The sequence below is a fragment of the Oryctolagus cuniculus genome, chromosome 16 (assembly GCF_051225735.1).
Source record: "Oryctolagus cuniculus isolate XC-2025 breed Fujian yellow rabbit chromosome 16, ASM5122573v1, whole genome shotgun sequence".
NCBI classification, from domain to species: domain Eukaryota; kingdom Metazoa; phylum Chordata; class Mammalia; order Lagomorpha; family Leporidae; genus Oryctolagus; species Oryctolagus cuniculus.
In genome coordinates, this window is record NC_142882.1 from 14,959,945 (window position 1) to 14,987,464 (window position 27,520).

The 27,520-nt window shown below is 39.5% G+C and overlaps 1 protein-coding gene across 1 annotated transcript; it reads right to left on the reverse strand.

Moving 5' to 3' along the window:
* Positions 1-7,330: 7,330 nt before the first annotated feature.
* LOC127482682 (vomeronasal type-2 receptor 116-like) lies at positions 7,331-27,226 on the reverse strand. Its single transcript, XM_089315562.1, has 7 exons — positions 27,174-27,226; positions 24,764-24,871; positions 23,735-24,026; positions 22,082-22,488; positions 11,667-11,823; positions 10,444-10,567; positions 7,331-8,244 (listed from the first exon to the last, which is right to left on the reverse strand). Exons 1-7 carry the CDS (start codon positions 27,224-27,226, stop codon positions 7,331-7,333), a joined length of 2,055 nt encoding a protein of 684 aa, XP_089171688.1.
* Positions 27,227-27,520: the final 294 nt, after the last annotated feature.

Consider the following 27,520-nt stretch of genomic DNA (forward strand, 5'->3'; position numbering starts at 1 on the left):
GCCACATGAGGCATTGCTGTGGATGAGGCAGTCCCCATGCTGCTCTATGTTGTTCTGTGCACAGATATGATCACATTTCATATGCCCAGTGTTTAAGGAGAGTGACTTACTGCTCTTAGCATGCAAGAAAACATGCATGATCTCCATGGGCTCTGTACGCTTTGCAATTTCAACTGATGAGGCATGAACTTTGGATGTAGCATCATCAGGACAGTGGTATTTTCCTCATTTTCTCCCCATGTCTCTGAGGAGCACAATCCCTTCTCTCAGAACCCAATGTTATATGTTTACTCTGAGACTAATGTAAATCTTTACTGCATTGATATCTTACAACTTTGGGTTTCATGTGCTCTGTATTACCGTGGAAATAAAATAAATTTCCAGCCCAGAATCCTCTAAAGCTACTGTGTTCTGGTTTTGGCAGTGATATTTCCTGATAGAGGTTTGTTTGAAATGGTCCTTCCATTATGAATCTCTGAGATGCTAATGCAGACCATTGGAGGCAGCAGAAATGGCTCAAGTAGTTGGATTTCTGTATGTAGATGGGGAACCTCAATTGAGTTCCTGGCTCTTGCTGTCTGGTTAAGGCCAATTGGGCTTATTCTATGAAGATCTTCCAATGAGTTTGTTTTCATTCATTTATTTGTTTACTTATTTTTAAAGGAAAGAGTGAATTGGAGGAAGCCTGACAGACTGGAGGGTAGGGCAAAGAAGGAAAAGAGGGAGGAGAATGTAAGAGAGAGAGAGAGTGAGAGAGAGAGAGAGAGAGAAGATATTGAGACAGAGAGAGGATATATATATATATATATAGAGAGAGAGAGAGAGAGATCAGGAGATGGAGAGAAAGAGAGCCACATGTTCAGGAACAGGCCCTCCAAAAATTTTCCTGGGGGATGGGCAGGGAAGTAGGAGCAGTGATTCCCATTAGGAAAGGGGTGGAGCTGACACTGGTGGTTTGGCCATGTGGTCACCTGGCTTCCAGCAATGTCAGTGGGGGCTAGAGCCTAGGATGGTGTCCAGGTGTAGATCAAGCCATAGATAAGAATGTGGCATTTTACTGACATTCCCCCCTTGTGTTTTTTATAAAGTAAGGGTTGCATGGGATTATATTCACCCCAAAAGACCAGGAAGGGTAGAGGGGTGATGTTCAGTGTTTAAAGCTACTTTCTGCTAACATGGAGCAATGAGGTTCTCTTTGCTACATGGAGTGATGTCTCAAGCCACTGTCTCCTGGGTGGGGAGCTGAGTATATCCCTGTAGCAGCATTTGGTTGACCACCTGTTTGGTGAAGGCCTTGATTCGTTCCATTATCACTTCCTGTAAACACTGTAAACATTATCATTTCCAGTAAATAGCAGGAAGTTAGTAAAATGCCACAATCTTATCTATGGATTGATCTACACCTGGACACCTTCCTAGGCTCTAGCCCCTGCTTGCTGGAACCCAGGTGACCACATGGCCCAACCACCAGACACAGACATGGTAGAATAAAAGACAGGGTGAGAATAGCAACTAATGATCCTATGAGTGGCATTAACCAAGTAATGTGAGGATCTCATAGAGGAGAGGAAATGAGGGGTGTGCCTCTGGACCCTTGGGAGGACTTTGATGGATATGGTTTAAAGCTGATTCCAGCCAAGACTTGGAGAAAAGCCACTCATCTTTTTTGGGTATAGGGGTTTTTCTGTAGAGAAATTCTGAAAAATCATGCAACATTAAGTGGGTTAGAGAACCATCAATACACACAGGCCAGGAGTAGAGCCATTGATATTAGAGTAGAGGTTATGATTACAAAGGAATGAGGCCCCAGATGAGCTAGATATGATCTAGAACAAAAGAACAAAAGACAAAAGTTCTCATTATTGGAGAACCTAAGAAAGGTGCTTTCAAAGCCACACATGAGTTCTCCAATTTGGAGGCAAATAGAAACTGACAGAAGGGGCCTGATAATAATCTGGTGGGTTTTAAGGCCTTGTCAGTTATGTGGTCCAGACCTATCTCTTCCCATGGGGTACATCCTAAGGGAGGTGTGAACCTCCTTGGGAAGGCATCCTGTTGACTTCCATTACCTACTTGGCCTGTGAGGAGAGCTGGCCAGGTAAAGGCAGGTGGCATCTCTAACAGGAAATTTACAGTTCTGCCTGCAATATTACTGACCTTACTTGGCCATTCCCTCAGCAGTGGTGGTTACTCTGGAAGCTGGACTGAGTGAAGGGCTTTCAGCTTAGAGCCAGAAAGATCTGTGGTTCTGACCTGGGTGTTCTTTGACTCCAGGACAGTTTCATTTCCAGTGATCCAACTCTTGGCTGGCAGCTGCCAGGGCTCTTCATAAGCTGACTTATGCTGAAGCCCTGGATTTCCACATTGAAAGCCACTGCAGTGAACAGGCCTGTTGGGTCTCTTTGAGGGCAGATCCCTGTAGAGAGCTGCCTTTAATAGGCCTGCTACCTATGTGTGGTGGAATGAGAAAGCCATGGCAAAATGGCCACTGGCAGGTGAGTGTCAGTTATTCAGGAATGGGTTCGAAACCCACCTGGCAATGGAGCCTGCCTGGCTTCAGGCTGTGATTGGTTAGGGCATAAATACACCTTGACCGGATTGGCTGCCTCAGCTATATAATCTGCTGTACCAACTGAAATAAATGAGTCTGTGGGCTGCTTGCCTCTGGCCCGCTTCCACCCGACTCCTGGTATCTGTGTGGTGACTCTGCACTTGTTGCTCACACTGGACTCCTCCTCAGAATGAATCCACAGCAACACCAATGTTTACATTGCTTCTAATACCTAGCTTTCTTCTGCTCCTGGCTTTTGTTAAAGCAGACCAGAGGATGAAAGTCAAGGGGTGCTCAAGTCCCATCTCTAGTCTTCATTAGGTGAAACTAGAAGTCTATAGTCACAGGCAGGTTCTGGTAGTGGTTTTTTTCTGAGGCAGACAATGCACATGAGGAAAGCTATGTCCTCACTTTAATTTTTTTTCTCCCATTGTTTGGTCTGTTTACTGTGTCATGTCGAGGTAAATCTAGCTGTGAAATCATAATCTAAGCTCTCATTTTTGACTATTCTATTATTACAGAAAATGTTAGTCATCCCTTTTATAAGATCTAAATTCAAATTGTGCATCTTAGAGAATCCTTCAGTATAGAGTCAGTTTCCCACCTTGAAGAAAATAGAGAAATAAGGGAAGAAGTCAGGCTTAGAATAGAGAAATGAGGGAGCAAGTCCCAGATCACTTACTGACAATAGCAATATCAAATAAAAACTTAGAAAGGTATTTCAACCATTAGATAACAACTTAGGAAAACATTTACCAGAAGGTCTAATGCTTCTATGAATTCTAAGAATACATGTGACAACTAACTGAGCACCAAAAAGGAAACCTGTTAAAGTGAAATGAACACTATGAGAAACAGTGACTTGATCAGCCCTCACCCTGACTGTTGATGAGCAACTTAATATGTTATCCCTCTTAGTATTTTTTTTGTTTGTTCTACTTAATACTTTTGGTTGAATACTGTAATCAATACACAATTCTTCTTAAGTGCTGAAACTTAACTGAAAAGTGATTGCTGTTAAATATAAGAGCAGGAATAAGAGAGGGAAGAGATGTGCAATCCAGGACATGCTCAAGCTGACTAACCTCAAATGGTAGAGTTAGCAACATACCAGGGGATTCCAATTCAATCCCATCAAGGTGACATGTACCAATGTCATCTCACTAGTCCAAGTGATCAATTTCTATTCACAATTGATCATGATGATAGGACTAAGAACCAAAGGGAGCACATAAACAAGACTAGTGTCTGCAAATAGTAGCTGATAGAATAAAAAAGGGAGAGAACGATCCAACATGGGAAGTGAGATACACAGCAGACCCATAGAATGGCAGATGTCCTAAACAGCACTCTGTCCTCAGAATCAGCCCTTAAGGCATGCGGATCCAGCTGAAAAGCCCATGAGAGTATTTCAGACATGGAAAGCCAAGACACTCTGGGGGAAAAAAACCTAAATGAAAGATCTCTACAAGTGAGATCCCAGTGGAAAGAATGGGTCATCAATGAAGGAGGTACCTTTCTCTGAAAGGAGGAGAGAACTTCCACTTTGACCATGGCCTTGTCTAAATATCATCAGAGTCAGTGAACTCAGGGGGCTTCCATAGCCTTGGCAGGTCATGACAAGAGCCTAGGGTGATTACTGATGCCGTAAACAAGAGTGTCAATTTGTTAAGTCAACAACAGGAGTCACTGTGCACTTACTCCTCACGTAGGATCTTTGTCCTTAATGTGCTGTACATTGAGATTTAATGCTATAACTAGTACTCAAACAGTATTTTTCACTTTACGTTTCTGTGTGGGAGCCAACTGCTGAAATCTTTACTTAATGTATGCTAAACTGATCTTCTGTATATAAAGAGAATCGAAAATGAATCAATGTGCATGGAAGGGGAGAGAGAGCGGGAAAGGGGAGGATTGCGGGTGGGAGGGACGTTATGGGGGGAAGCCATTGTAATCCATAAGCTGTACTTTGGAAATTCATATTCATTAAATAAAAGTTAAAAAAAAGAATACATGTATTTGGAAACATCTCTAAAGTATCGAACATGGTGTAGCTTGTTTAAGCAGCAAACTCAAGCACAAGCACATAAAATATTTTTAGTTTCTTTGTACTAGCAGATTTAAAACATCTGAAATAGAGATTCAGGTCACATGGATTAAAATGTGTCTTTGATTATTTTTAGCAGTTTAAATCGATGAGCAATCTCTTTATCTATAAGGCAATTAAAACAAAGCTCTTAATAAATCTTCCCATATAGACATACAATATGTGCACACGTGTAACATACAAGGTAGAACAATAAAGCAGTTTCATTAATAGCTTCTTGAAATCTTTAGGTCTTTTTTATTACCATATATAAAACTGTAGATGTCAAAAGATTAAATTGCCACATTAAAAGTTATAACCTCATTAACCAACAAGAGGCACTTGCTTACTCCATTGTTTTTGAAAGCACCTGTAGTATTTTACAGAACAGTTAACCCTTTAGGCCTCTGGGCCTTTCTCATTAAGATAACCATCACGTCTAGTAACACAAAATCATTAGACTTTTTAACTTTCGGACATTTATATCAGCAGCATTTTATATTATCAAAACTTAAAATTTAGCACCACTTCACATATTGACAGTACTTTTGATATAATCCAAATAGCCAACAGACACATGAAAAAATGTTCAAGATCAGTAGCCATCAGTGAAATGCAAATCTAAACCACAATGAGATTTCGCCTCACCCCAGTTAGAATGGCTCTCATACAGAAATTAACAAACAACAAATGCTGGTGCGATTCTGGGGAAAAAGGAAACCTAATCCACTGTTGGTGGAATGTAGACTTGGAAAACCATTATAGAAGGCAGTTTGGAGACACGTCAGAAATCTGAATGTAGTCCTACCATATGAGCTAGCCATCCCACTCCTGGGAATTTACCCAAGGGAAATGAAATCAGCATATGCAAGAGTTATCTGCATTCCCATGTTTATTGCAGCTCAATTTATAATAGCTAAGACATGGAATCAACATGAATGTTCATCAACTAAGACTGGGTAAAGCAATTTTGGGATATGTACTCTATAGAATACTACACAGTGGTAAAAAAAGGTGAAATCTAATCATTTGCAACAAAATGGATGAATCTGGAAAACATCATACTTAGAGAGAAATAAGCCAGTCTCAAAGGGTCAAAACCATATGTTCTCCATGATCTGTGATAACTAACAGAGCACCTAAAATGAAAGCTATATAAATCAAACTGTCACTATGAGAAGCAATGACTTAAACAACCTTTGTCTTATCTGTTGAGGAACAGTTTTTAATTATTTTTAATTATTTTTATTTTTTCCTACTTAATAACATTGGTTGAACTCTTTCTTTAACATAGAATTAATCATATGTGTATAAAGTCAATTGAAAGTAGATCCCTATAAAAATAAAGGTGGGAATAAGAGAGAGAGGAACTGTATAGTTTTGCATACATCCCCATGGACTTACTTCTAAGGGTAAACCTAAAATCTCACTCTGATACTCCAAATCCCATGAAACTGGGTGGTAATAATGCCATCTTACATGTTAAAGTGATCATATTATGTTTAATTGATCATATAGATAGGATTAACTGTCAGAGGGATTATATAAATATGATCAAGTGTTTGGTAATAACAATAGAGAGAATTAAAATGGAGAGAATGTTACAACATGGGAAGCAGTCCACACAAAAGACTTATAGAATGACAGGCGTCCTAAGCAGCAAACAGTGTGTATATTTTCAGGGATAGCCCTATCATATAAAATGGCATTGGTATTTATAACTTGCTGGTCAGCTCTGTTTCCGTTTTAAATATCACTCTTATTTTTTATTAAACTATTTCTAGATGGCATTGTGTTTTTTGAGAGGTAGAGAGAAATGGAGAGAGAGATGGCTGAGAAACCAACCTTTCACTGCTTCACATCTCAGTGCCCACAGTAGCTGAGCCTGAACTGAGGCCAGGGCCAGGAGCCAGGAAAAATACTGATTGAAAGGGACCCAATATCTCTGAGCCATCACCACTCACTGAAAGGGTTTATTTCCTGGGAATCTGGGGTCAGGGGTCAGAACCAAATTACAAACCCAAAGAGTGTCATGTGGAACAAGGTGATTTTTTGGTAAATAAATCCACTTTATTGCAGAATCTATAGCCTAAGCAACAAGAAACTTAAAAATTTAATAGAAAAAAGATCTGACTTTATACTAGAAACAGAAGTTGTACATAGAAAAATAGCTGACAAAGACATACAAGAGTTTTATCACCAAATTAGGAAATGTTTTTGAAGGATATTTAAAAAGCAACATAATATTAATATATTGGATGACAGAATTTTATAAAGATGTCATAGCTCCCCAGATTGAACCTATAAATTTAACTCAGCAAAATACCAAAAAAGATTTTTAGTGGAACTCGACGAACTGAAACTAAAGTTAGTATAGAAGTCCAAAAACAGATAGTACAATTCTAAAAATGAACAAAGGTACACACCCTTCTACATATCAAAACTTTTTATTACACCACAGTAAGTAAGAGTGTGGCATTGGCTCAGAATTGGTTTGATCAGTGGAAAAGGACAAACTGAGGACATATCCATGCATATATGGAAACTGTACAATCATGGAACAAGGTGATATTAATTGCTGGACTCATTGACTAAACAACAACGGTTTTTAGTTTTGCTTATTTTACAGTGTTGGAATGCAACTTCCTTTTGATTACAAAGTTGAAAATGTGAAGAAATGCATGAGAAAAATTTCAGGATCCCCTAGAACTGCGTTGGTTCTTTAAAGCTTTCAAAGAATTTTTATCAGGTTTTATGAGAATAATGTAGCACTTGGGGAGGAAGATGCAGCCCAGGAGCCCTGCACTGGAGGCCAAGATGGAGAAGATCTCCACAGCCACCATGACCTTCCCCTTGGTGCTGTGGTAGACAGGCAGGAAGGTCACCCAGACACTGCAGAACACCAGCACGCTGAAGGTCAGGAACTTGGCTTCATTGAATGTGTCAGGCAGATTCCTGGCTAGGAAAGCCACAGTGAAGCTCGCCAGGGCCAAGGAACCCAGGTAGCCCAGGACACAGTAGAAGGCAGTGGCTGAACCCTTGTTGCACACCAGGATGATGTGGTCAGGCTCAGAATGTGCATCTAACTCAATAAATGGAGGAGAAATTCCCAACCAGATGCCACAGAGAGCCAGTTGGATCAAAGAGCAGATGGGAATGATGAAGTTAGAAGCTCCTGATACCAGCAATCGCCTGATACTTCTTCCAGGTTTTGTAACTTTGAAGGCAAGAATCACAGTGATGGTCTTGGCCAGCACGGTGGAAACAGCCACTGTGAACACAAGGCCAAATGCTATTTGCTGGAGAAGGCAGGTGGCTGTGTTTGGACGGCCAAGGAAGAGTAAGGAGCAGAGGAAGCACAGGAGGAGGGTGATGAGCAGGATGTAGCTGAGGGTCCTGTTATTGGCCTTGACGATGGGAGTGTCTTGGTGCTTCACAAAGACCCAGAGGACTGCAGCTGTGAGGACAGAGAAACACAGAGCCACGGAGGCCAGAGCCTTCCCCAGGTCATCCTCAAAGGCTAAGAATGTCACCAGCTTGGGGAGGCAGCGGTTTCTCTCCATGTTTGGGTACTCGTGATCTGCACACGGGTTGCACTGCTCTGCATCTGCGGAGAAAAGGAAGACTGTTTCCACTTCACAATTTGCTCCTTTTTCCCTGTTAAGGAAAATGGTCCCCTTTGCAATGTCATGGTGAGTCCAGCCTGCTCTAATGTGTACCAGGACACACTAAAGTATATTTCTGCACTCCTGACCCAGAGAGAATGCTCGTCTCTAGGTGTAGGAAGCTCACTGAAACAAGCTCCTTAGCACATGGGGCTCTGGGGACTCATTTTGTCACTCAGAGATATTTCTTTCAGTGTTTTATTTTCTCAAAGTGATGTATTTCCTGTATTTCATATGGGCATAGATTCTTCCAAACCCTCTTCTCTACTGTCCCTAGTGTTTTTATCTGGAGAAGCTTGTGTTCACATGGGTTAAAATATTTGTCTGCGGTCACCAGGTTTAAGTTTTTTTTTTTTTTTTTAATACTCAAATGTAGATGACCTATTTAAAATATCTATCACTCCTAGGACTTCCATACATCAGTCAATACTCTAATTTCCTGCATGGACTCATCACTCTTTCCATATAAATGTTGATATGCTGTGATTGCATAGAAAATAATTATTGCTACTAGGTTTTTTTAAAGTTTTTTTATTTTTTTTTAATTTTTTGACAGGCAGAGTGGACAGTGAGAGAGAGAGACAGAGAGAAAGGTCTTCCTTTGCCATTGGTTCACCCTCCAATGGCTGCCGTGGCCAGCGCACTGTGGCCGGCGCACTGTGCTGATCCGATGGCAGGAGCCAGGTACTTATCCTGGTCTCCCAAGGGGTGCAGGGCCCAAGGACTCAGGCCATCCTCCACTGCACTCCCTGGCCACAGCAGAGAGCTGGCCTGGAAGAGGGGCAACCGGGCCAGAATCCGGCGCCCCAACCGGGACTAGAACCTGGTGTGCCGGAGCCACAAGGTGGAGGATTAGCCTAGTGAGCCGCGGCGCCACCACTACTAGTTTTTTAATGGTTGTATGGGAGTAAGTGATATTTTCATCACAGTATTGAAAGAGAACTTTCCACTCCTTTTCACTGAAAGCATGGCTTGTTCATCATTTTAGTCATGTGAACACCACATGTACACCACATTGTCTCTGTTGAAGTAATACACTTCGGCAGCAGCAGCATGAAGGAAGTCATTAAGAACAGGCCAGTTGGTGACCATGTCTCTCTCTCAATCATATGTCAATTTAATAAACAAAAGTAGATTCAGTGTTGTGGCATGATATGTAAAGCCACCAGCTGCAATGCCAGCATCCCTTATGGACATTATTTTGTGTTCCAGTAATCCATTTCCAATCCAGCTCCCTGCTAATGGCCTGGAAAAAGCCGCAGAAGATGGCCCAAGTACTTGGGTCCCCTGAACCCATGTGGGAGACCCAAATGAACCTGGCTGCTGGCATCTGCCTTGCCAAACCTGGTCAATTGTGCATGTCTGGGGCTTGAATAAGTAGATGGAATCTCTTTCTCTCTCTCTCTCTCTCTCTGTCTGTCTCCTCTGTAACTCTTTGAAATTAAAAAGAAATATTTTTTAAAAGAAAGGAAATGATATTAGTTGGTCCACACTTGTAGTAAAGTGCTTCTCAGGTTTTAAGTTGGTAATCATACAAGCTTCATGGACTGGAGGACTGGAGGTGTTATGTAGTTGCATAGTTATTAGGATGTTTTGTCTGTATATTTCACACTTATTGTCTCTTATTCTAGTATAGAAAACAAAAGGACAAAGGGAGGCATTCATTATGTGTACTACACAGCACGCACTATGTAAAAGACCCAGCACAGAAAGTAATACAGTATTCCCATCACAATTCCTGTGAAGTAGCTCCCTGTTTCTCAGGTGTGTATGGAAAAGTTTTGATTTCAAGATTTCTAGAAATCCTTAGGGAGCCTTAACAAATGCTCATCTGATATTTTTTGTTCAGACATTAGTAGGCCTACTAGAAGATCTCAGATTAAGACAGCCTCATCTAGCACTGGATGGAAAAGAAGGATATCAGAGAGAATCAGTGTCAGTGTTGAGCTAGAGAGGATGAGCACCACCAGACTACTGAGATGGCGAGAGTGAGCATACAACAAGTGTATGGAAAGAGTGAGTGAAAGTGTGCATAGAGAACAATGGGGCACTCTTATCCCATTATAAAGATTCTTGGTTTCCTTTTTATCTAGAAATAGTTAAGATGGTGGAGTTTTCATAGTGAGTTACATGTTTTCTACCTGTATGATTGGAAATGTCTCTCTCTGGACAAATAACACAAATATAGCAGCAGACAGCTCTTCCTTCCTGTGGCATTTTCCTGAATCCTGGACCACACCTCTGGCCACATAAAGACTGAGGAGTCTGAGGGGGAAAGAGAAGCGATGGTCATTGTTTTGCACATCATTAGGCACTGTGATAAGATGTCTCTATTTGCCCCATCACTCTGAAGGTCATCACTGTCTTCCCCATTCTCTGTCTTGTTGATTTTTTCATACATCCAATTTGTAGTTTCTATGATGCTCTTTCCAGGTTTGTCAATTGTCTACCAAACATTATGAGGGTACCTGATTGCTGTAATTTTGTTCATCACCAGATCTATTCTTCTAGGCCTTTGTTTCTTTCTACTACATTTCTTCCTCTGAAATCTTTAACATTCATATCATTATTATGTAATGTGTATATTTGAGACTGAGTATTCAGAAAAAGACAAGGCCACAGAGAAATGATGAGCAAATGTTATAAAAATATGGATTGTGTATCTAATCCTCTTCTGGACTTCTAGATTCAGGAAGAGTATCAATTTCAAGAAACTAAGAATGCATTTTGGGCATAAAGCATGATAGTTACACAAATCACCCACAAAATTCCCTGGGGGATTTCAACAGTAGAATGATGATAAAACATTTGACCACAGCTGTGAGATGCTATGCAGAAATGAAACTGCACTTATTGGCAACCACAATGACAATGAAAATGAGAATGCTTTCTACAAATAGGCGATGGATAGATCAACTTATAATTTACTTGTGTTCATGCTGCATTAAAATATATGACTCTCACCATATTTAAGATATCACTGTTCTTCTAAATCTATATACCTGTATATATATACATGAAATGAAAATTTTTCACCTTATATAAATAAAAAATTGAAAAAATTTACAATTTCTGTACACATGTATTTTGTAATTTTATGTCTATATACTGATATCTATCGCTATTCATTAACATTGCTCATTTTAGTCACTCAACATCTGAATGCATAATTATTTCCAAAGTAAAAACAGCAATAACTAATACAAACATAAACTTCTAATACACATTGACTCATATATGTGTAAGGGACACCATATCTTTTGAAGCCAATATGTGAATTGAGAATTGAATGCTTATTTAAAATCTCGCACTTAATCTCCTCTCAGACCTTCTGTATGTATCCAATATTTCCATGGATCCACACCTTCTTGAATGCTATAGGCCATTCTATCATCTCTTCATTGAGGACCAAGCCTTGGTCATGTGCACTCTCAGAGGAGAACTCCCCGATTTTAATCAGCAACCGAAATCCAGCAGGAAAATTCACAATGTTGTGGATATCATAATGTGCCATATGGTGTCTTGTTTCATGGAAGGAAACATCCTCCCCAGCACTGTTGGTAAATTGGATTTTCTTCAGGAGTGGATGAAGCTGGAGGGGAGGCACAATTGGAAAGAGGGAGAACATTCAGATTAGAGGTGGGAGGTGCATATGACTGAGAAATCCTTCTTTTGCCTCCTGTGTATCTTCAGGTTTTCTATTTGGTGGAGGCTGACTTTTGTCTGAATGATCATCATATCATTGTTCAAATGCAGGGAATTCTACCCCCCAACACCCATTAAAATGATGGGGACCATTTGAATCCAGAGAAATCACAGGATGTGTCCCACAGGGTGGCTGACCATGAAAGATTGTTAGAGGTTTAGGAAAGCTCATCTTAGTTTTCCAAATGTAAACAACATGACTTTATATATGCAATATCTTGATTATTGTGATGGTTCCATAGGTGAGTGCAAACATGTGCACTTTTCAAAATATACCCCCTACCAAATAGAATGAAATCCTCTCTTTGACAAAAAATGGATGCAACTGGAGACCTTTATGCTTATGCTTACTGAAATAAACCAGTTCCAATCAGAAAATATAATTTGTTTTCTGTGATGTGTAGTAGTTACTATAGATGCAAAGAAAAACCCCACCATGTATCAAAATGAAACTGATATCTTGGATTTCATTTTTGCTTATCATCTTGTGTAAGTTCCTGTGGAACATGGTCTTTCTACTTTTCATTTATGAATCATTATGATTACTGTGGCATTACACCTGTGATTATAAAGCAAATTGAAATGCTATTTTTGCAAAAATTAAAAAGAAAGGAAGGAGGGGAGAATGAGGGAGGGAGGGAAGGAAGAATGGATATCTTCTTAGAAATGTATCTATGAAATACATGAAATCTATTATGTTCATATCAATATTTTTTTACTTTAGCAAATTTGGGCTGGCCTTGTGGTGCAGCAGGTGAAGCTGCTGTCCACAGTGCCCAGCATCCCTGTGAGTGCTGGTTAAATTACTGTTGTTCTACTGCTGGTTCAGGTCTCTGCCAATGTACATGGGAAAGCATTAGATGATCGCCCAACTGCCTGGGCCCCTACACTCACATGAGAGACCCAATTGAAGCTCCTGCATCCTGGCTTAGAGTGTTCCCAGTCCTGGTCCTTGAAGCCATTGTGGAGTGAATCAGCAGATGCAAGATCTGTCTCCTTTTCTCTTTCTGTCTCTCACTCTCTTACAGTAACTTTGATTTTCAAATAATTTTTTTAGAGTTTAACAATATTGAATAAAATATCAGATGAATTCTGTTAAATAAATTAGAAATCCAAGCATAATTTTTCATAATAAAGTTTCTGGAACCTGACATCCCTGGCTGCTGCTGGCAAGTCCAAACTGATAAACATGTGTATACAGTTTATGTGTAATTCTATTTGTATAACATTTTCAATGAAATAATATCAGAAAACTTCCAACAGAGGCAAATTGATGGAAACAACCAAATTCAACAAATACTCAGGAGCCCCAGTAAATTAGACTAGAAGAGAAATTCACTGCATCACATTGTGGCAACACTCAGCTCAGTGAAACACAAAGAAGAAATCCTAAATTGTGCCAGAGAGAAACGATGAATCATATTTAAGGATAATTTAATCAGACTCACCCCAGATTTATCGCAAACACTACAGGCAAGGAGATAATGGCATGATATATTCCAAGTTTTAAAAGACAAACAATGACAACCTAGAATACTATACCCTGAAAAGCTATCATATATGAATGTAGGGAAAATAAAGATTTTCCACGACAAACAGAAACTGAAGGAATTTGTATCCTCACATCCAACCCTACAACACTGGCTCAAAGACGTGCTGCACACAGAAATACAGAAACAAGAACTTCACTACAAAAAAAGGTGAATGTAGAAAATGAGCCAACTAAACTACAAACAAATCTCAAAATACATAAACAGCTTGTTTAAGGAACCATGACTGGAAAAAGACAGTATTTAATAATAGTCACAGTGAATATAAATGGCCTCAACTCGACAACCAAGAGAGACAGACTAGCGGATTGAATTAAAAAAGAGAATCTATCTATATGCTGCCTTCAGGAAACACACCTTATCAGCAAAGATGCATGCAGACTGAAAGTGACAGGGTGGAAAAAGATATTTCAAGCTAACAGAAATCAAAAAAGAGCTGGGGTGGCCATCCTAATATCAGACAAAATAGACTTTAACACACAAACTATTAAAAGAGAGAAAGAAGGGCATTATATAATGATTAAAGGATCAATCCAACATGAAGACATTACTATTATAAATGTATATGCACCTAATTACAGGGCACCTGACTACTTGAAAGAATTACTAAAGAACTTAAAGGGAGATATAGATTCAAATACAATGGTTACAGGGGCATTCAGCATGCCACTCTCACCAATGGACAGATCAACCAGACAGAAATTCAACAAGGAAACAACAGAGTTAATTGATGCTATAGACCAAATAGACCTAATAGATATCTTCAGAACCTTTCACCCCACAGCCACAGAGTTCACGTATTTCACCCCAGTACATGGAACGTTCTCTAGGATTCACCATACGCTAGGCCATAAAGGGAGCCTCAACAAATTCAAAAAAATTGAAACTATACCATGCAGCTTCTCAGACCATAGCACAGTGAAACTCAAAATCAACAACCCAAGAATCTCTACACCATATGCAAATACATGGAGAATGAACAACATGATTCTGAATGAACAGTGGGTCATAGAAGAAATCAAGAGAAATCAAAGGATTTCTAGAAACAAATGAAAATGACAGCACAACCTATCAAAACTTGTGGGATACAGTAAAAGCAGTGCTAGGAGGAAAGCTTATAGCAATTGGTGCCTACATCAAGAAACTGGAAAGGAACCAAACAAATGACCTCTCAATGCACCTCAAGGATATAGAGAAACAGCAGCAAATCCAACCCAAACCAGGCAGAAGAAAAGAACTACTATAGATTAGAGAAGAAATAAACAGAATTGAAACAAACAAACAAAAAAACAATACAAAAGATCAACAAAACCAGGAGCTGGTTCTTTGAAAAAATAAACAAAATAGACACACCATTGGACCAACGAACTGACAAAAGGAGAGAGAAGACCCAAATCCATAAAAGTAATGATGGTAATGGAAATGTAACAGCAGACACAACAGAAATAAAAAGAATCATCAGAAACCATTACAAAGAGATGTAAGCTAACAAATTGAGGAACCTGGAAGAAATGGATAGATTCCTGGACCCTTACAACCTTCCTAAACTGAGCCATGAAGATATACAAAACATAAACAGACCCATAACCATGAAAGAAATTGAATCAGCAATAAACGCACTACCAAAAAAGAAGAGCCCAGGACTGGATGGCTTCACCACTGAATTCTACCAGACTTTTGAAGAACAACTAACCCCAGTTTTTCTCAAGTTATTCAAAACAATTGAAAGGGGGGAATCCTCCCAAATTCTTTCTATGAAGCCAATATCATCTTTTCTTTTTGACAGGGGAGTTAGACAGTGGGAGAGAGAGACAGAGAGAAAGGTCTTCCTTCCATTGGTTCACCCCCCAGATGGCCGCTGCAGCCGGCGTGCTGCACCGATCTGAAGATAGGAGCCTGGTGCTTCCTCCTGGTCTCCTGTGTGGGTGCAGGGCCCAAGCACTTGGCCATCCTCCACTGCTTTTTTGATCCACAGCAGAGAGCTGGACTGGAAGAGTAGCAACCAGGCAGAACGGCACCCCAACCGGGACTAGAACCTGGGGTTCCAGTGCTGCAGGCAGAAGATTAGCCTAGTAAGCCATGACGCTGGCCACCAATATTTCCTTAATCCCTAAGCCCTGGAAAGACACAGCAGAGAAAGAAAACTATAGACCTATCTCCCTGATGAACATAGATGCAAAAATACTAAACAAAATCCTGGCAAACCGAATCTAACTACACATCAGAAAGATCATTCACATGAACCAAGTGGGATTTATCCCTGGTATGCAGGGATGGTTCAGTGTTCGAGAATCAATCACATTAACAAGTTGAGAAACTGAAATCATATGATTATCTCAATAGCAGCAGATAAAGCATTTGACAAAATACAATACCCTTTCATGATGAAACTTTAAGCAAATTGGGGTTAGAAGGAACATTCCTCAACACAACTAAGGCAATTTATGATAAACTCATGGCCAGCATCATATTGAATGGGGAACAGTTAGAGGCATTTCCATTGAAACTGACATCAGACAGGGATGCCCACTCTCACTATTGCTATTCAATATAGTCCTAGAAGCTTTAGCCAGAGACATTAGGCAAGAAAAAGAAATTAAAGGAATACAAATGGGAAAAGAGGAAGTCAAACTATCCCCGTTAACAGATGACATGATCCTATGTATAGGGGATCCCAAAAATTTTTGTAAGAGAATATTGAATCTCATAGAAGAGTTTGGTAATGTAGCAGGATACAAAGTTAATGCTCAGAAATCAACAGGCTTTGTATACACTGACAATGCTGTGGCCGAGCAAGAACTTCTAAGATAAATCCCAATCACAATAGCCACAAAATATTGAAGTACGTTGGGTAAATTTAACCAAGAATATCAAAGACCTCTATGAAGAAAATTACAAAACACTAAAGAAAGAAATAGAAGAAGAAACAAAAAAATGGAAAAATCTGCCATGTTCATGGATTGGAAGAATCAATATCATCAAAATGTCCATTATCCCAAAAGCAATTTACAGGTTCAATGCAATGCCAATCAAAATACCAAAGTCATTCTTCACAGACCCAGAAAAAATGATGCTGAAATTCATATGGAGAAGCAGGAGACCGTGAATAGCTAAAGCAATCCTTTACAATAAAAACAAATCCGGAGTATTCACAATTCCAGAATTCAAGACATACTACAGGGCAGTTATTATCAAAACAGCCTGGTACTGGTTCAAAAATAGATGGACAGATCAATGGAAACACTGGAAATCAATCCAAACATCTATAACCAACTCATATTCAACAAAGGAGCTAAAACCAACCCCCTGGAACAGGGACAGCCTCTTCAACAAATGGTGCAGTGAAAACTGGATGTCAACATGTTGAAGTATGAAACAAGACCCCTATCATCATACACCATATACAAAAATCCACTCACCATGGATCAAAGATCTAGATATATGCCATAACACCATGAAATTAATTGAGAGCATAGGGGAAACCCTTCAAGACATTGGAACAGGCAAAGAATTCTTGAGAAAACACCAGAGGCACAGGTAGTCAAAGCTAAAATAGCCAAATGGGTTTACCTCAAATTGAGAAGTCTCTTTACAGCAAAAGAAATAGTCAGGAAAGTGAAGAGGCAACCAACACAATGGGAGAAATTATTTGCAAACTACATGACTGGTAAAGAATTAACAACTAGACTCTATAAAATGATCAAGAAACTCCACAACAACCAACCCAATATAAAGATGGGCCAAGGACCTTAACAGACATTTTTCAAAAGAGGAAATCCAAATGGCCAACAGACTCATGAAAAAATGCTCAGGATCTCTAGCCATCAGGGAAATGCAAATCAAAACCACAATGAGGTTTCACCTCACCCCAGTTAGAATGGCTCACATACAGAAATCAACTAACAACAGATGCTGGCGAGGATGTGGGGAAAAAGGGACACTAATCCACTGTTGGTGAGAAGGCAAACTGATAAAGCCACTATGGAATACAGTTTGGAGAGTCCTCAGTAACCAGAATATAGCCTTACCACATGACCCAGCCATCGCACTCCTTGGAATTTACCCAAAGGAAATTAAACTGGAAAAAAAGAGCTGTGTGCACTTCAATGTTTATTGCAGCTCAATTCACAATAGCTAAGACATGGAATCAACCTAAATGCCCATCAACAGATGACTGGATAAAGAAATTATGGGTTATGTACTCTACAGAATACTGTACAGCTGTTTAATAAATGAAATCTGGACATTTGCAACAAAATGAAGGTATCTGGAAATCATCATGCTGAGTGAATTAAGCCAGTCCCAAAGGGACAAATATCGTATGTTCTCACTTATCGATGGCAACTAACTGAGCACCAAAGGGGAAACTTGTTGAAGTGAAATGGACACTATGAGAAACAATGACCAGATAAGCCCTTGTCTTGACTGTTGAGGAAGAACTTACTATTTTATTCCTTTTAGTATTTTTTTTTTCTGCTTAATACCATTAGTTGAACTCCTTAGTTAATACACAATTATTCTTAGGCATTTAAAATTAACAGAAAAGTGATCTCTGTTAAATATAAGAGTGGGAGTAAGAGATTGAGGAGATATACAGTTTGGCACATGCACACCCAACTTACCTCCAATGGTAGAGTTAGAAATATGCCAGGGGATTCCAATTCAATCCCATCAAGGTGGCATGTACCCATTCCATCTCACTTGTTAAAGTGATCATTTTAAGTACATAATTGTCAAAGAGATTTCACAAATAAGACCAGTGTCTGTAAATAATGAAGGATAGAATTAAAAGGGAGACAATGATCCTACGGGGGAAGCAGGATGCACAGCAGCCTCATAGAATGGCAAATGCCCTGAACAGCACTCCAGACTCAGAATCAACCCTTGGGGCATTCGGATCTGGCTAAAAGGCCCATGAGAGTCTCACAGGCATGGAAAGCCAAGGCACTGTGGCAAAAATGACCTGAATGAAACATCTCGGTGAATGAGATCCCAGCAGAAAGAATGTGCCATCAAAGAAGGAGGTACCTTTCTCTGAAGGGAGGAATGGACCCCCACTGTGATATGGCCTTGACTAAATAAGATCAGAGTTGGTGAACTCAGGAGGCTTCCAAAGCCTTGACAGCTCATGGCAAGAGCCTCGGGTGATTACTGACTTATAGATAAGAGTGTCAATTGTTAACTCAACAATGGGAGTCACTGTGCACCTGCTCTCCATGTAGGATTTCTGTCCTTAAAGTGTTGTACTGTAAGAATTAACAGTAAAACAACTAGTCAAACAATACTCTATATCTTGTGCGGTTGGGTGGGTGCAGTCTTTTGAAATCTTTACTTAGTATATACTAAGTTGATCACCTGTATATAAAGATAATTGAAAATGAATCTTGATGAAGAGTGGGATGGGAGAGGGAGTGGGAGATAGGGCGGTTATGGGTGGGAGAGAGGTTATGGGGGAAAAAGCTACAACAATGCAAAAGTTGTACTTTGTAAATTTTTATTTACTATATAAAAAAACAATACCCTGATGGCAGTTAGTATCTGAACAGTGTGTATTAACTCTTGACTTTCAGAGTCTCCTGACACCTGTTGTGGGACAGCCAATTCTTTAAAGGACTATCATTATGTCTTCACTAATTTGAACCAAGAACTTCATAAATATTCTCTAATCTTATATTTGTAAGCCTTCTCGGCCAGTACATTTACTTTTAAAATGTGAGTCTATCAAATCACAAATAGGATGTTAATTAATATTGGATGTAATCCCAGAAATTACATAGTGAAGTAAACATGCTGAAGTCAATTTAATTTACATATATGTATAATATAGAATATATATTTATCTTCTGTGAGACATTCAATTTATTTGATTTACTCAAATAATTTGATCAGGATATTTTCCTGTTTCAGAGTCATTTTATGATAAAATGTGCACCCCACTGCTATTTGCCCCAGTAATGTCTCACAGAGGGCGTGGACTACAGCACACCTGTAGGGGATATTATTATAGGGTATATAGTTGTTGTGGGATATGTCCAGAGTCCACATTTCCTAACCTTACATACATTCCAACAAAAAGAGTACTTTTGATCATTTTTTCTTCCCAGTCTTTGTAATGAGCTGTGTTAGGATATTCTAAACATTGCACTATACTCTGAGAAACATTATTCTATGATATGTCATTATAGAATCTGTATTGAAAATGTTACATGGAGCTAAACTCACTCCCTAGATTAAGTCTCATCAACAAATGCAGACATTTGGATTTCCACATGCAGAGATTTTAAATCAGACTGCTACCTCATACCCTATACAAATATCAACTCATAATTTATCAAGGATCTAAACCTAAAACCTGAAACCATCAAATTACAAGAGGCAAACATTGGGGAAACACTACAAGTCATTTCCCTGGCAAGAATTTCTTAGATAAAATCCAAGAAGTAAAGGCAATAAAGGCAAGAATATACATTAAGCTAAGTAACTTCTCATCAGCAAAAGACACACTCATCTAAGTGAAGACACTACTTACAAAATGGGAGAAATATTTGCAAAACATGGTTCCAATAAAGTATTAATCTCCAGATGTATAAGGAATTCAAGAAACTTAACAACAACATAACCAACAATCTAGTTAAGAAATGAACTAAGGATATGAACAGGGATTTTTTCACAGGATGAAATACAAATGCCCAAGAGAAACATGAAAAGAGGTTCATGATCACTAACCATCAGGGAAGCACCAATAAGAACTAACGTGGGATTTCACTTCACCCCACTTTGAATGAATATTATCCAAAATTTGAAAAATAGCAAATTCTGCTGAGGATCAGGAAAAAAAGGTACCCCAATACAATGTTGATGGGAAGGATTATAAGCCAGTACAAACATAATGGAAGACAATAGAGGAACTCCTCAGAAAACCAATATTGGTTCTACAACATGGCCTAGTTGTCTCAGACCTGGGAATGTATCCAAATGAATTGAAATCAGCACAAGAAAGAGTCTCCTACACTCCCAACTTTACAGAAGCTCAATGCACAACACATAAGATGTAGAATCATCTAGAGGTCCATCAACTGATGGCTGGGAGAAGGAATTGGTGAGATACTTATATATATATATAAAAAATCATATTATATCATCTCACATATATGAATATTACACAGCCATAATTAAGAATGAAATCTTGACATTTAAAACTGGAGGTCATCACAGTAAATTACATAAGCCAGAGGTACAAAAATATTGTTTCCTCTCATTTGTGTTAGTTAATATATGAGTATAAAATTGTGTGGACTTTAGATAATTTCCTATGTAATTATAAGTAGTGCTTCGCTAAATCAAATCATAGGCCGGCACCATGGCTCAATAGGCTAATCCTGCACCTAGCGGCGCCAGCACACAGGGTTCTAGTCCCAGTCGGGGCGCCAGATTCTGTCCCGGTTGCCCCCCTTCCAGGCCAGCTCTCTGCTGTGGCCCGGGAGTGCAGTGGAGGATGGCCCAAGTGCTTGGGCCCTGCACCCCATTGGAGACCAGGATAAGCACCTGGCTCCTGCCTTCGGATCAGCGTTGTGCACCACCCGCGGCAGCCATTGGAGGGTGCACCAATGGCAAAGGAAGACCTTTCTCTCTGTCTCTCTCTCTCTCTAACTGTCCACTCTACCTGTAAAAAAAATAAAAAAATAAATCAAATCATATTATTGACAATATGTTCCTCTTTCACACATTAAAAAAATTAAGTGGTTGCTACTGAGGACTCTTGCAGTACTAGTAATGCTATGTTCTTAATATGGGTGTTGGTTGTAGTATGATCAGATGACCAAAAACTCTTTTATCTGTAGACTTATGTGCATTTCTTAGCATATAGACCATTTTAAAATTATTTTTAACATGTTGCATAACAGAAAATATATTTAAAATGCTCCATAGCAGATAACAAATTCTCCACACATAGATAACAATTACAGATGTATCTATGCCCAGTCTGTTGTGAAAGAACCCACTTTCCATTATACCTGATCATGGCAATCTCAACATGAAAACATGGTCATGTGGTACTGCAATAAAAATACCTGAGAATGCCATCAGGTGTTCAATAAATGTCCTGTTCTGGGAGATGTTTACCTGCCATGGAAAAATTCTTGGTTGAGTTGCATCTCCTGGAGATCCCTTTTCTATTTGCTCTGAAAGCATCTTATGGAGGGCATGGGCCACTGCATACACAGCATTGTAGATGAAATAGCTGGAGTCAGATATGGTCAGCATGTCAATGCGTCCTGGGAAAAACTCAAAGGAAGCATTTGGTGGGCAGACTCCAATTGTTCCACAAAGTGACCCAGTAGGTAAGCAGTGAAAAGCATGAAGCCATAGTTGACTGAGGAAGAAATCTTCTGGGTAGTGGGAAGGGTCCACTGTCTTGACAAAGTGGTTGAGGCCAGGGATTTCTTCCTTGTGGTATGAAAATGAGAAGCCTCCATGAAAAGAGTGTAGCATGTGGTCTGTCTCCTTCACAACAATCTCCCACTTTGCAGCCATGATCCACACCTTCCCCAGGGTTAAATAGAATTTGCTTAGAAATTCCATGGTATACACACTCCTTACATCACCATATAGAATATGCACATTTGCAGATGAAATTCGAAGCCCTGCTAGGAAGGATATTTCAGTTTTTTCATATCTTGACTTAGTGTCTGGGAGCTTTATTATATTGGCCAAGCAGAGACCTTTCTTTACCATCTCGGTTTGAATATCCTGTAGGAACTTCTCTCCTTTCATATCATTAGATACAAAGATCACCACCCAAATCCAGCCAAAATGTAGTAGCAAGGAGAGCATTCCACAGGCCAGAGAGCTGTCACTAGTGGCCATCTGATAGAGTGATGGAAACTTGTCTCTCTCACTTAGCATGGGATCAAAAGGGCCATATGTGATCTGAATGGAAAGAAAACCGGTGTGATTTGACTTTTGTGGGTTTTGAGTTTTCTGTCTTGGGAAGTGATTTAAAAAAGTCCTATGAAGAAATATCATGTGTAGGCATAAGAAAATTCTATCACCTGAGATCAGAGTAACTGTGCTTCAATGCCTGTTGCTTTTAGGAGAAGAAATGTACATCTTCATTCATAGCATGAAAGATAATGTGTAAGATACCCACGTTCTTCATGTATATTTGGGAAGAAGAAGGCATGTATTTTAGATTCAGAATCACCAGGACATTGGTCTTTCCCACCTCTCACCTCATGAGACATGTGGAGAACAGCTCCCACTGCAACTGGTGTTGTGTGTTTCCTCAGGGACAAATATTTTGTGTGGGTTGATCTCCTGATACTTTGAATTTCATTTGTTTTCAAGCATATCCTAAATTGTCTTGAAAACTATATTCACCTATCATCTCTGAGTATACATAAAATTGCTTTTCAGACCACAATCATCCTAAGCTATTGCAGTCTGAGCTTGATGGTAATGTGTGCAGATTGCTACCTATTTGTAGTGGGTCTCCATTCAGAATCCTGGAAATGTGAATACAGGCCCTGGGAAGCAGCTTGATTGGTTACGTGATTGGTTTCCTAACACCTACTTGTAAGATTTGGATTGATTACTTTCACCATGGTCAGTGAGCACCAGCACTATGGTGGCTATTTTGTGATTATACTGTGAATGGGTGCACACTGTCTGCCTGTATTTGTTTCTTATTCTGTCAAACACTAAGATCTAAATCTCTTAGTTGCACATGGAAGTGAACTGGGAGTCCTGTGAAGGAATCTGCTGAATGTGAGGAAGTCAGGATTAGGTCTAGGGAGAGGGTAAAATCTCATCTAAGTGTAACTCAGCCCCAAACACTCCTTGATGATCTTTGGGACTGTCATGGACCTCAGTGGGTTCCAAATGGAAAGTCTGGGCCCAGGTCTTGATATACCCATGTCTAACATTGAGTCATCCTAGGATATCTCTGTGCTGTGGGTATTTCCTGTCAATAGTCAGCAGTCAACTTTCTCAGCAGGTGGGGATGGATACATTGGGCCTAGACAGTGATCTCTCTCACAATCTAAGGAATTCCCCAGAATCTGTTTCAAATTGTGGTGCTATATGTGCAGTTGTGTTCCACGTGACCTTTGCTTCAAATTGGACATGTCTGGTGGGAGATGGCAGAATTTCTCACCAGAATTCACAACAGATTTACCTGTGGGGTTTTGTACAGCTCCAACATTGTTCCAATTTCAGCTGAAAATGCTGACATGGTTCCAGCAATTATGGCAACCGTCTTGCCTTGTGTCTGGCAGGTGTAGTTAGGGATGAAATGAATGTTTCCAGTCAGCCAGTGCAGAGTGCTCCTCAGGGTGAACTGACCACTGGTAACAGAATTGTAGAGCTGGAAACCCAGGGTCAGGTTGGGGAGGAGCTGGGGGTCCTTATTGATCTCCTGGATAGCAAAGCAGAAGGCCAGCACGTATTGGTAGTTCTTCCACAGCCACCTAAAGATAGGAGCAACATCGGGGAGAAGGGTGAGACTATGGAATTCAGAGCAACAACACAGCCATGCCCTGAGGCAGCAATGGTCATACTCAGGCTTCCACGCAGTGGTGCCTCAGCTCTGGCACATGGAGGAGGTGTGAGTGAGGTTCCAAGGGCTCTAGAAGATTTTGGAATGACCCTCAGATTTCTCTGAAGCAAACTGTGTCCATGATCACACTCACCTTCCCTAGTCCTTCAGGAAAGCCTTGATGTGTCCCAACATGGGATTTCACTTCTACTTAGGGATGGAACCCAAGAGGAAGCATCTCTGTTTTCAGTACCCTCTGAAATAGTTGAACACCATCTGACTTGTCAGTGATTTTAGCGTTTGGAAGCATCTCTAATCTATTCACCATAGGGATTTTCATGAGCCCTTTCTGTAATTTTCTGTTATAATATACAAATACTAACAGAAGTATTTTCATTCAGTTATGTTTGTCTTGAAAATGAGCATTTCATTCAGAATTTCAAATTGTCATAATACTTACAATGTTTATTTTAATTCACTCTTTTCCTCATCCACGAAGTTCCATTTTATCTATTTCTCTATCTATATGCTACTGAAGTCTGTTTAGTTCTTAGATTTACTTATTTGAATGGCAAATAGCATTGATTGAAATGTTTCTTGCTTTTAATCATTCTGCTTAAATGCAATTATTTATTTCATGAAGAGCTTTATTTTTCAGTGCTTGGTTACTTGTAGCTCTTGCTGTCAGTTGAAAGCTGAGAAGTTTGCTTCTTTTTCCCCCAAATACATGCCTGCCCGGTATTAAGTTCTGGACCGTGTACAAAGTTGATAAAAACCCTATAGAGATCATAAGCATTAGCGCTAGATATGTGTATTCATGACTGACATCTCACTCAAAACCCAAATTTTTTCAGTGTTCTTAACTCATCTTTCAAGTGTATGCAATAAGCTGCAGTGATAATAAAATAGAGATCTCTCCAAACTATTTCTGTGATTCCTATAACCTTGAAACAAATTTAAAATATAAGAAATGTTTTTAATTAGATTCCACTTAGTGATCTCGATGATATTATTTCACAAAACATGGAACTTAAAGCAGTTTAGAATGGTGATTTGACACAGGATCCATGTTTTGAAATATGGCCTTGTTTCATAAAAAAATGTGCAAAAGTACTTGTGTGTGAAATATTTTTTAAACTTGGAAGATTTTTAAAAATTTGATGATAAAGCAAGATTGATTTTAGAATATGATGTCTAGAGGCAGAACAAGTCTATGATTGCTTCATTGATCAATTTTGCCAAATATTCAGTTTATAGATAACACCAATGGTAAAGTTTATATATCAGAAGATTGAAAAACATATATTCTTAGTAAATACATTTAAAGTAATTACATTTCATCTACAAAGATGCTGGACACTTGCTGGTGGGGGAACAAGCATTTTATAAACCTTTAACTTTATCATAATAAGAATTTTGTTTTGTAGTAGTAATATCCTTAATTAGCAGATGAAGGGCATAAGGCTTGATGTCATCAACAGAGAGAAGGCACAGTCAGAACTTTATCTCCTTTCTGTAAACAGTTCTCATACTCCTTCCAGTATCTACAGTGACCATGTAAATGACCTTCCAAACTGGTACACTTCTAATAATAAGATAGGGTGATATTAATGAATACACAAGGATTATTGGCATAAATAGGCTGTAGGAAGCAAACCAGGATGTGTGATCATTCTAGATAAAACAAATCTGTCTCACATGTAGACATCCACTGATTTCATGATGCATACTGCAACCATGCATAGCGTGTTTAGTTTGTCACATGAAAGATACTTGGTAAATTATTTGATGAATAACCAATATTTTGTACAGTATATCCTAACATTCATAAGGTTTAGGTTTTCCAAGTTGTGAGATATAAATCATATGTAATAAGTTATATAAAAAAAGACTGAATAGAATTTTGATAAAAAAGAAAAACATGTATTCTTAATAGTTACATCAATAATTTACATCAATATTTTACATCAATAATAAGTAAGCACAAGTATCTTGATACCAAATGTAGACCTAGCTATTAAGATATTATGAGAAGGGGGCTGGCAGTGTGGCATACCCCGTAAAGCTGCCGCCTGCAATGCTGGCATCCCATATGGTTGCCAGTTCAGGTCCTGGCTGCTCCACTTCCAATCCAGGTCTCTGTTATGGCCTGGGAAAGCAGTAGATAGCCCAAGTGCTTGGGCCTCTGCACAAATGTAGGAGACTCCAAGGAGGCTGCTGGCTCCTGGCTTCAGATTGGCACAGCTCTGGCCATTGCAGCCAACTGGGGAATGAACCAATAGATGGAAGACCTCTCTCTGCCTCTCCTCTCTCTGTGTAACTCTGACTTTCAAATAAATAAATAAATCTTTAAAAAATAGTATGAGAAAAGTATGCTACAGGTTGATAAAAGCCACAAAATGGATAAAACATGGAAACATTGTGCAGTGAAAGGTGCCAGTCAATGGATGATAACAAATCAATTTCTATGCAGTCTCCACAACAGGCATCTATGCTTGTGGCATGGGCTCCTCCTGAGCAAAAGAGATTCTCAAAGTTCCCATACAGAATACCATAGATTAAAGAGTAAAGATTTATTTTCAGGAGCGGGTTCCCAAAAGACTTCTATTGAGTAGATTGCAAGTGTTGATGTATGGGAGGCAGTGTGTATGTCAGGTGGTGGATCTCAGACACAAACAGCTTCTCTACCAGGCACATTTGTTAGCAGTGACACCTAGAGTGAGTGCCTTAGATCGAACACTGTCCTCAGGCCATTCTCTGTTCCATGGGTTTTGGATGGGGCAGGCAGGGGTGGGGATGGGGATATGGGCTGGAGTTCCATTTGTCTCATTAATTTCAAGATTCTAGGAGTCTGTTCAGGATATCAGATGAATACAAAATATATCCATCTCTCTCTCCTCCCATGAAGGAGTAGAGAAAAAAATAAAATGGAAAGGGAAGGAACACCAGCCTTCATTGATCTGCATTCCTGAAACTTCTGTGTACATTTTTTAGAATTCTTAAGCAGATTAACCAATACAAACACACACAAACTTGCAATCTGAACCACAGTTAACACATAACTCAATGTTGGACTTACCAGTTTACTGTCATTTTATCCTTTGGCCTGGATAAAAAAGATAACTGGACCATGTCTGATTCTGGTTCCAGGAAGTAAAGGGGGAAAAACCCACCCAGTACCAGGTCTCCATCTCTGTAGACACTTGACCTCATGGAATTATCACAGTTCCAGGGAGGTATGTCCTGTGAACTGTATAAAAGATTCAGGAGTAGGTTGAGAAAAATCACAGTAAAGAACATGTCAACTCAACCCAACATAAAGTTAAAGACTCTGTTGATATTAGTAAAAAATTCTTTTGGATTATATCTTCTGTCTCAGCCCCCTGCAGGGAGAATAGATCTCTATGTAGGCACAGCTGGTCCCAG

What these genes read in the sequence shown, in the direction of transcription:
- LOC127482682 (XM_089315562.1), bottom strand. Translation starts at nt 27,226, where the DNA reads ATGGTCCAGTTATCTTTTTTATCCAGGCCAAAGGATAAAATGACAGTA. An exon ending in GATAAAATGACAGTAAACTG is followed by an intron (nt 24,872 to 27,173) that starts GTAAGTCCAACA and finishes TGATCTCTATAG; the next exon opens with GGTTTTTATCAACTTTGTAC. An exon ending in GTGTGGATCATGGCTGCAAA is followed by an intron (nt 11,824 to 22,081) that starts GTGGGAGATTGT and finishes CCATGAAACAAG; the next exon opens with ACACCATATGGCACATTATG.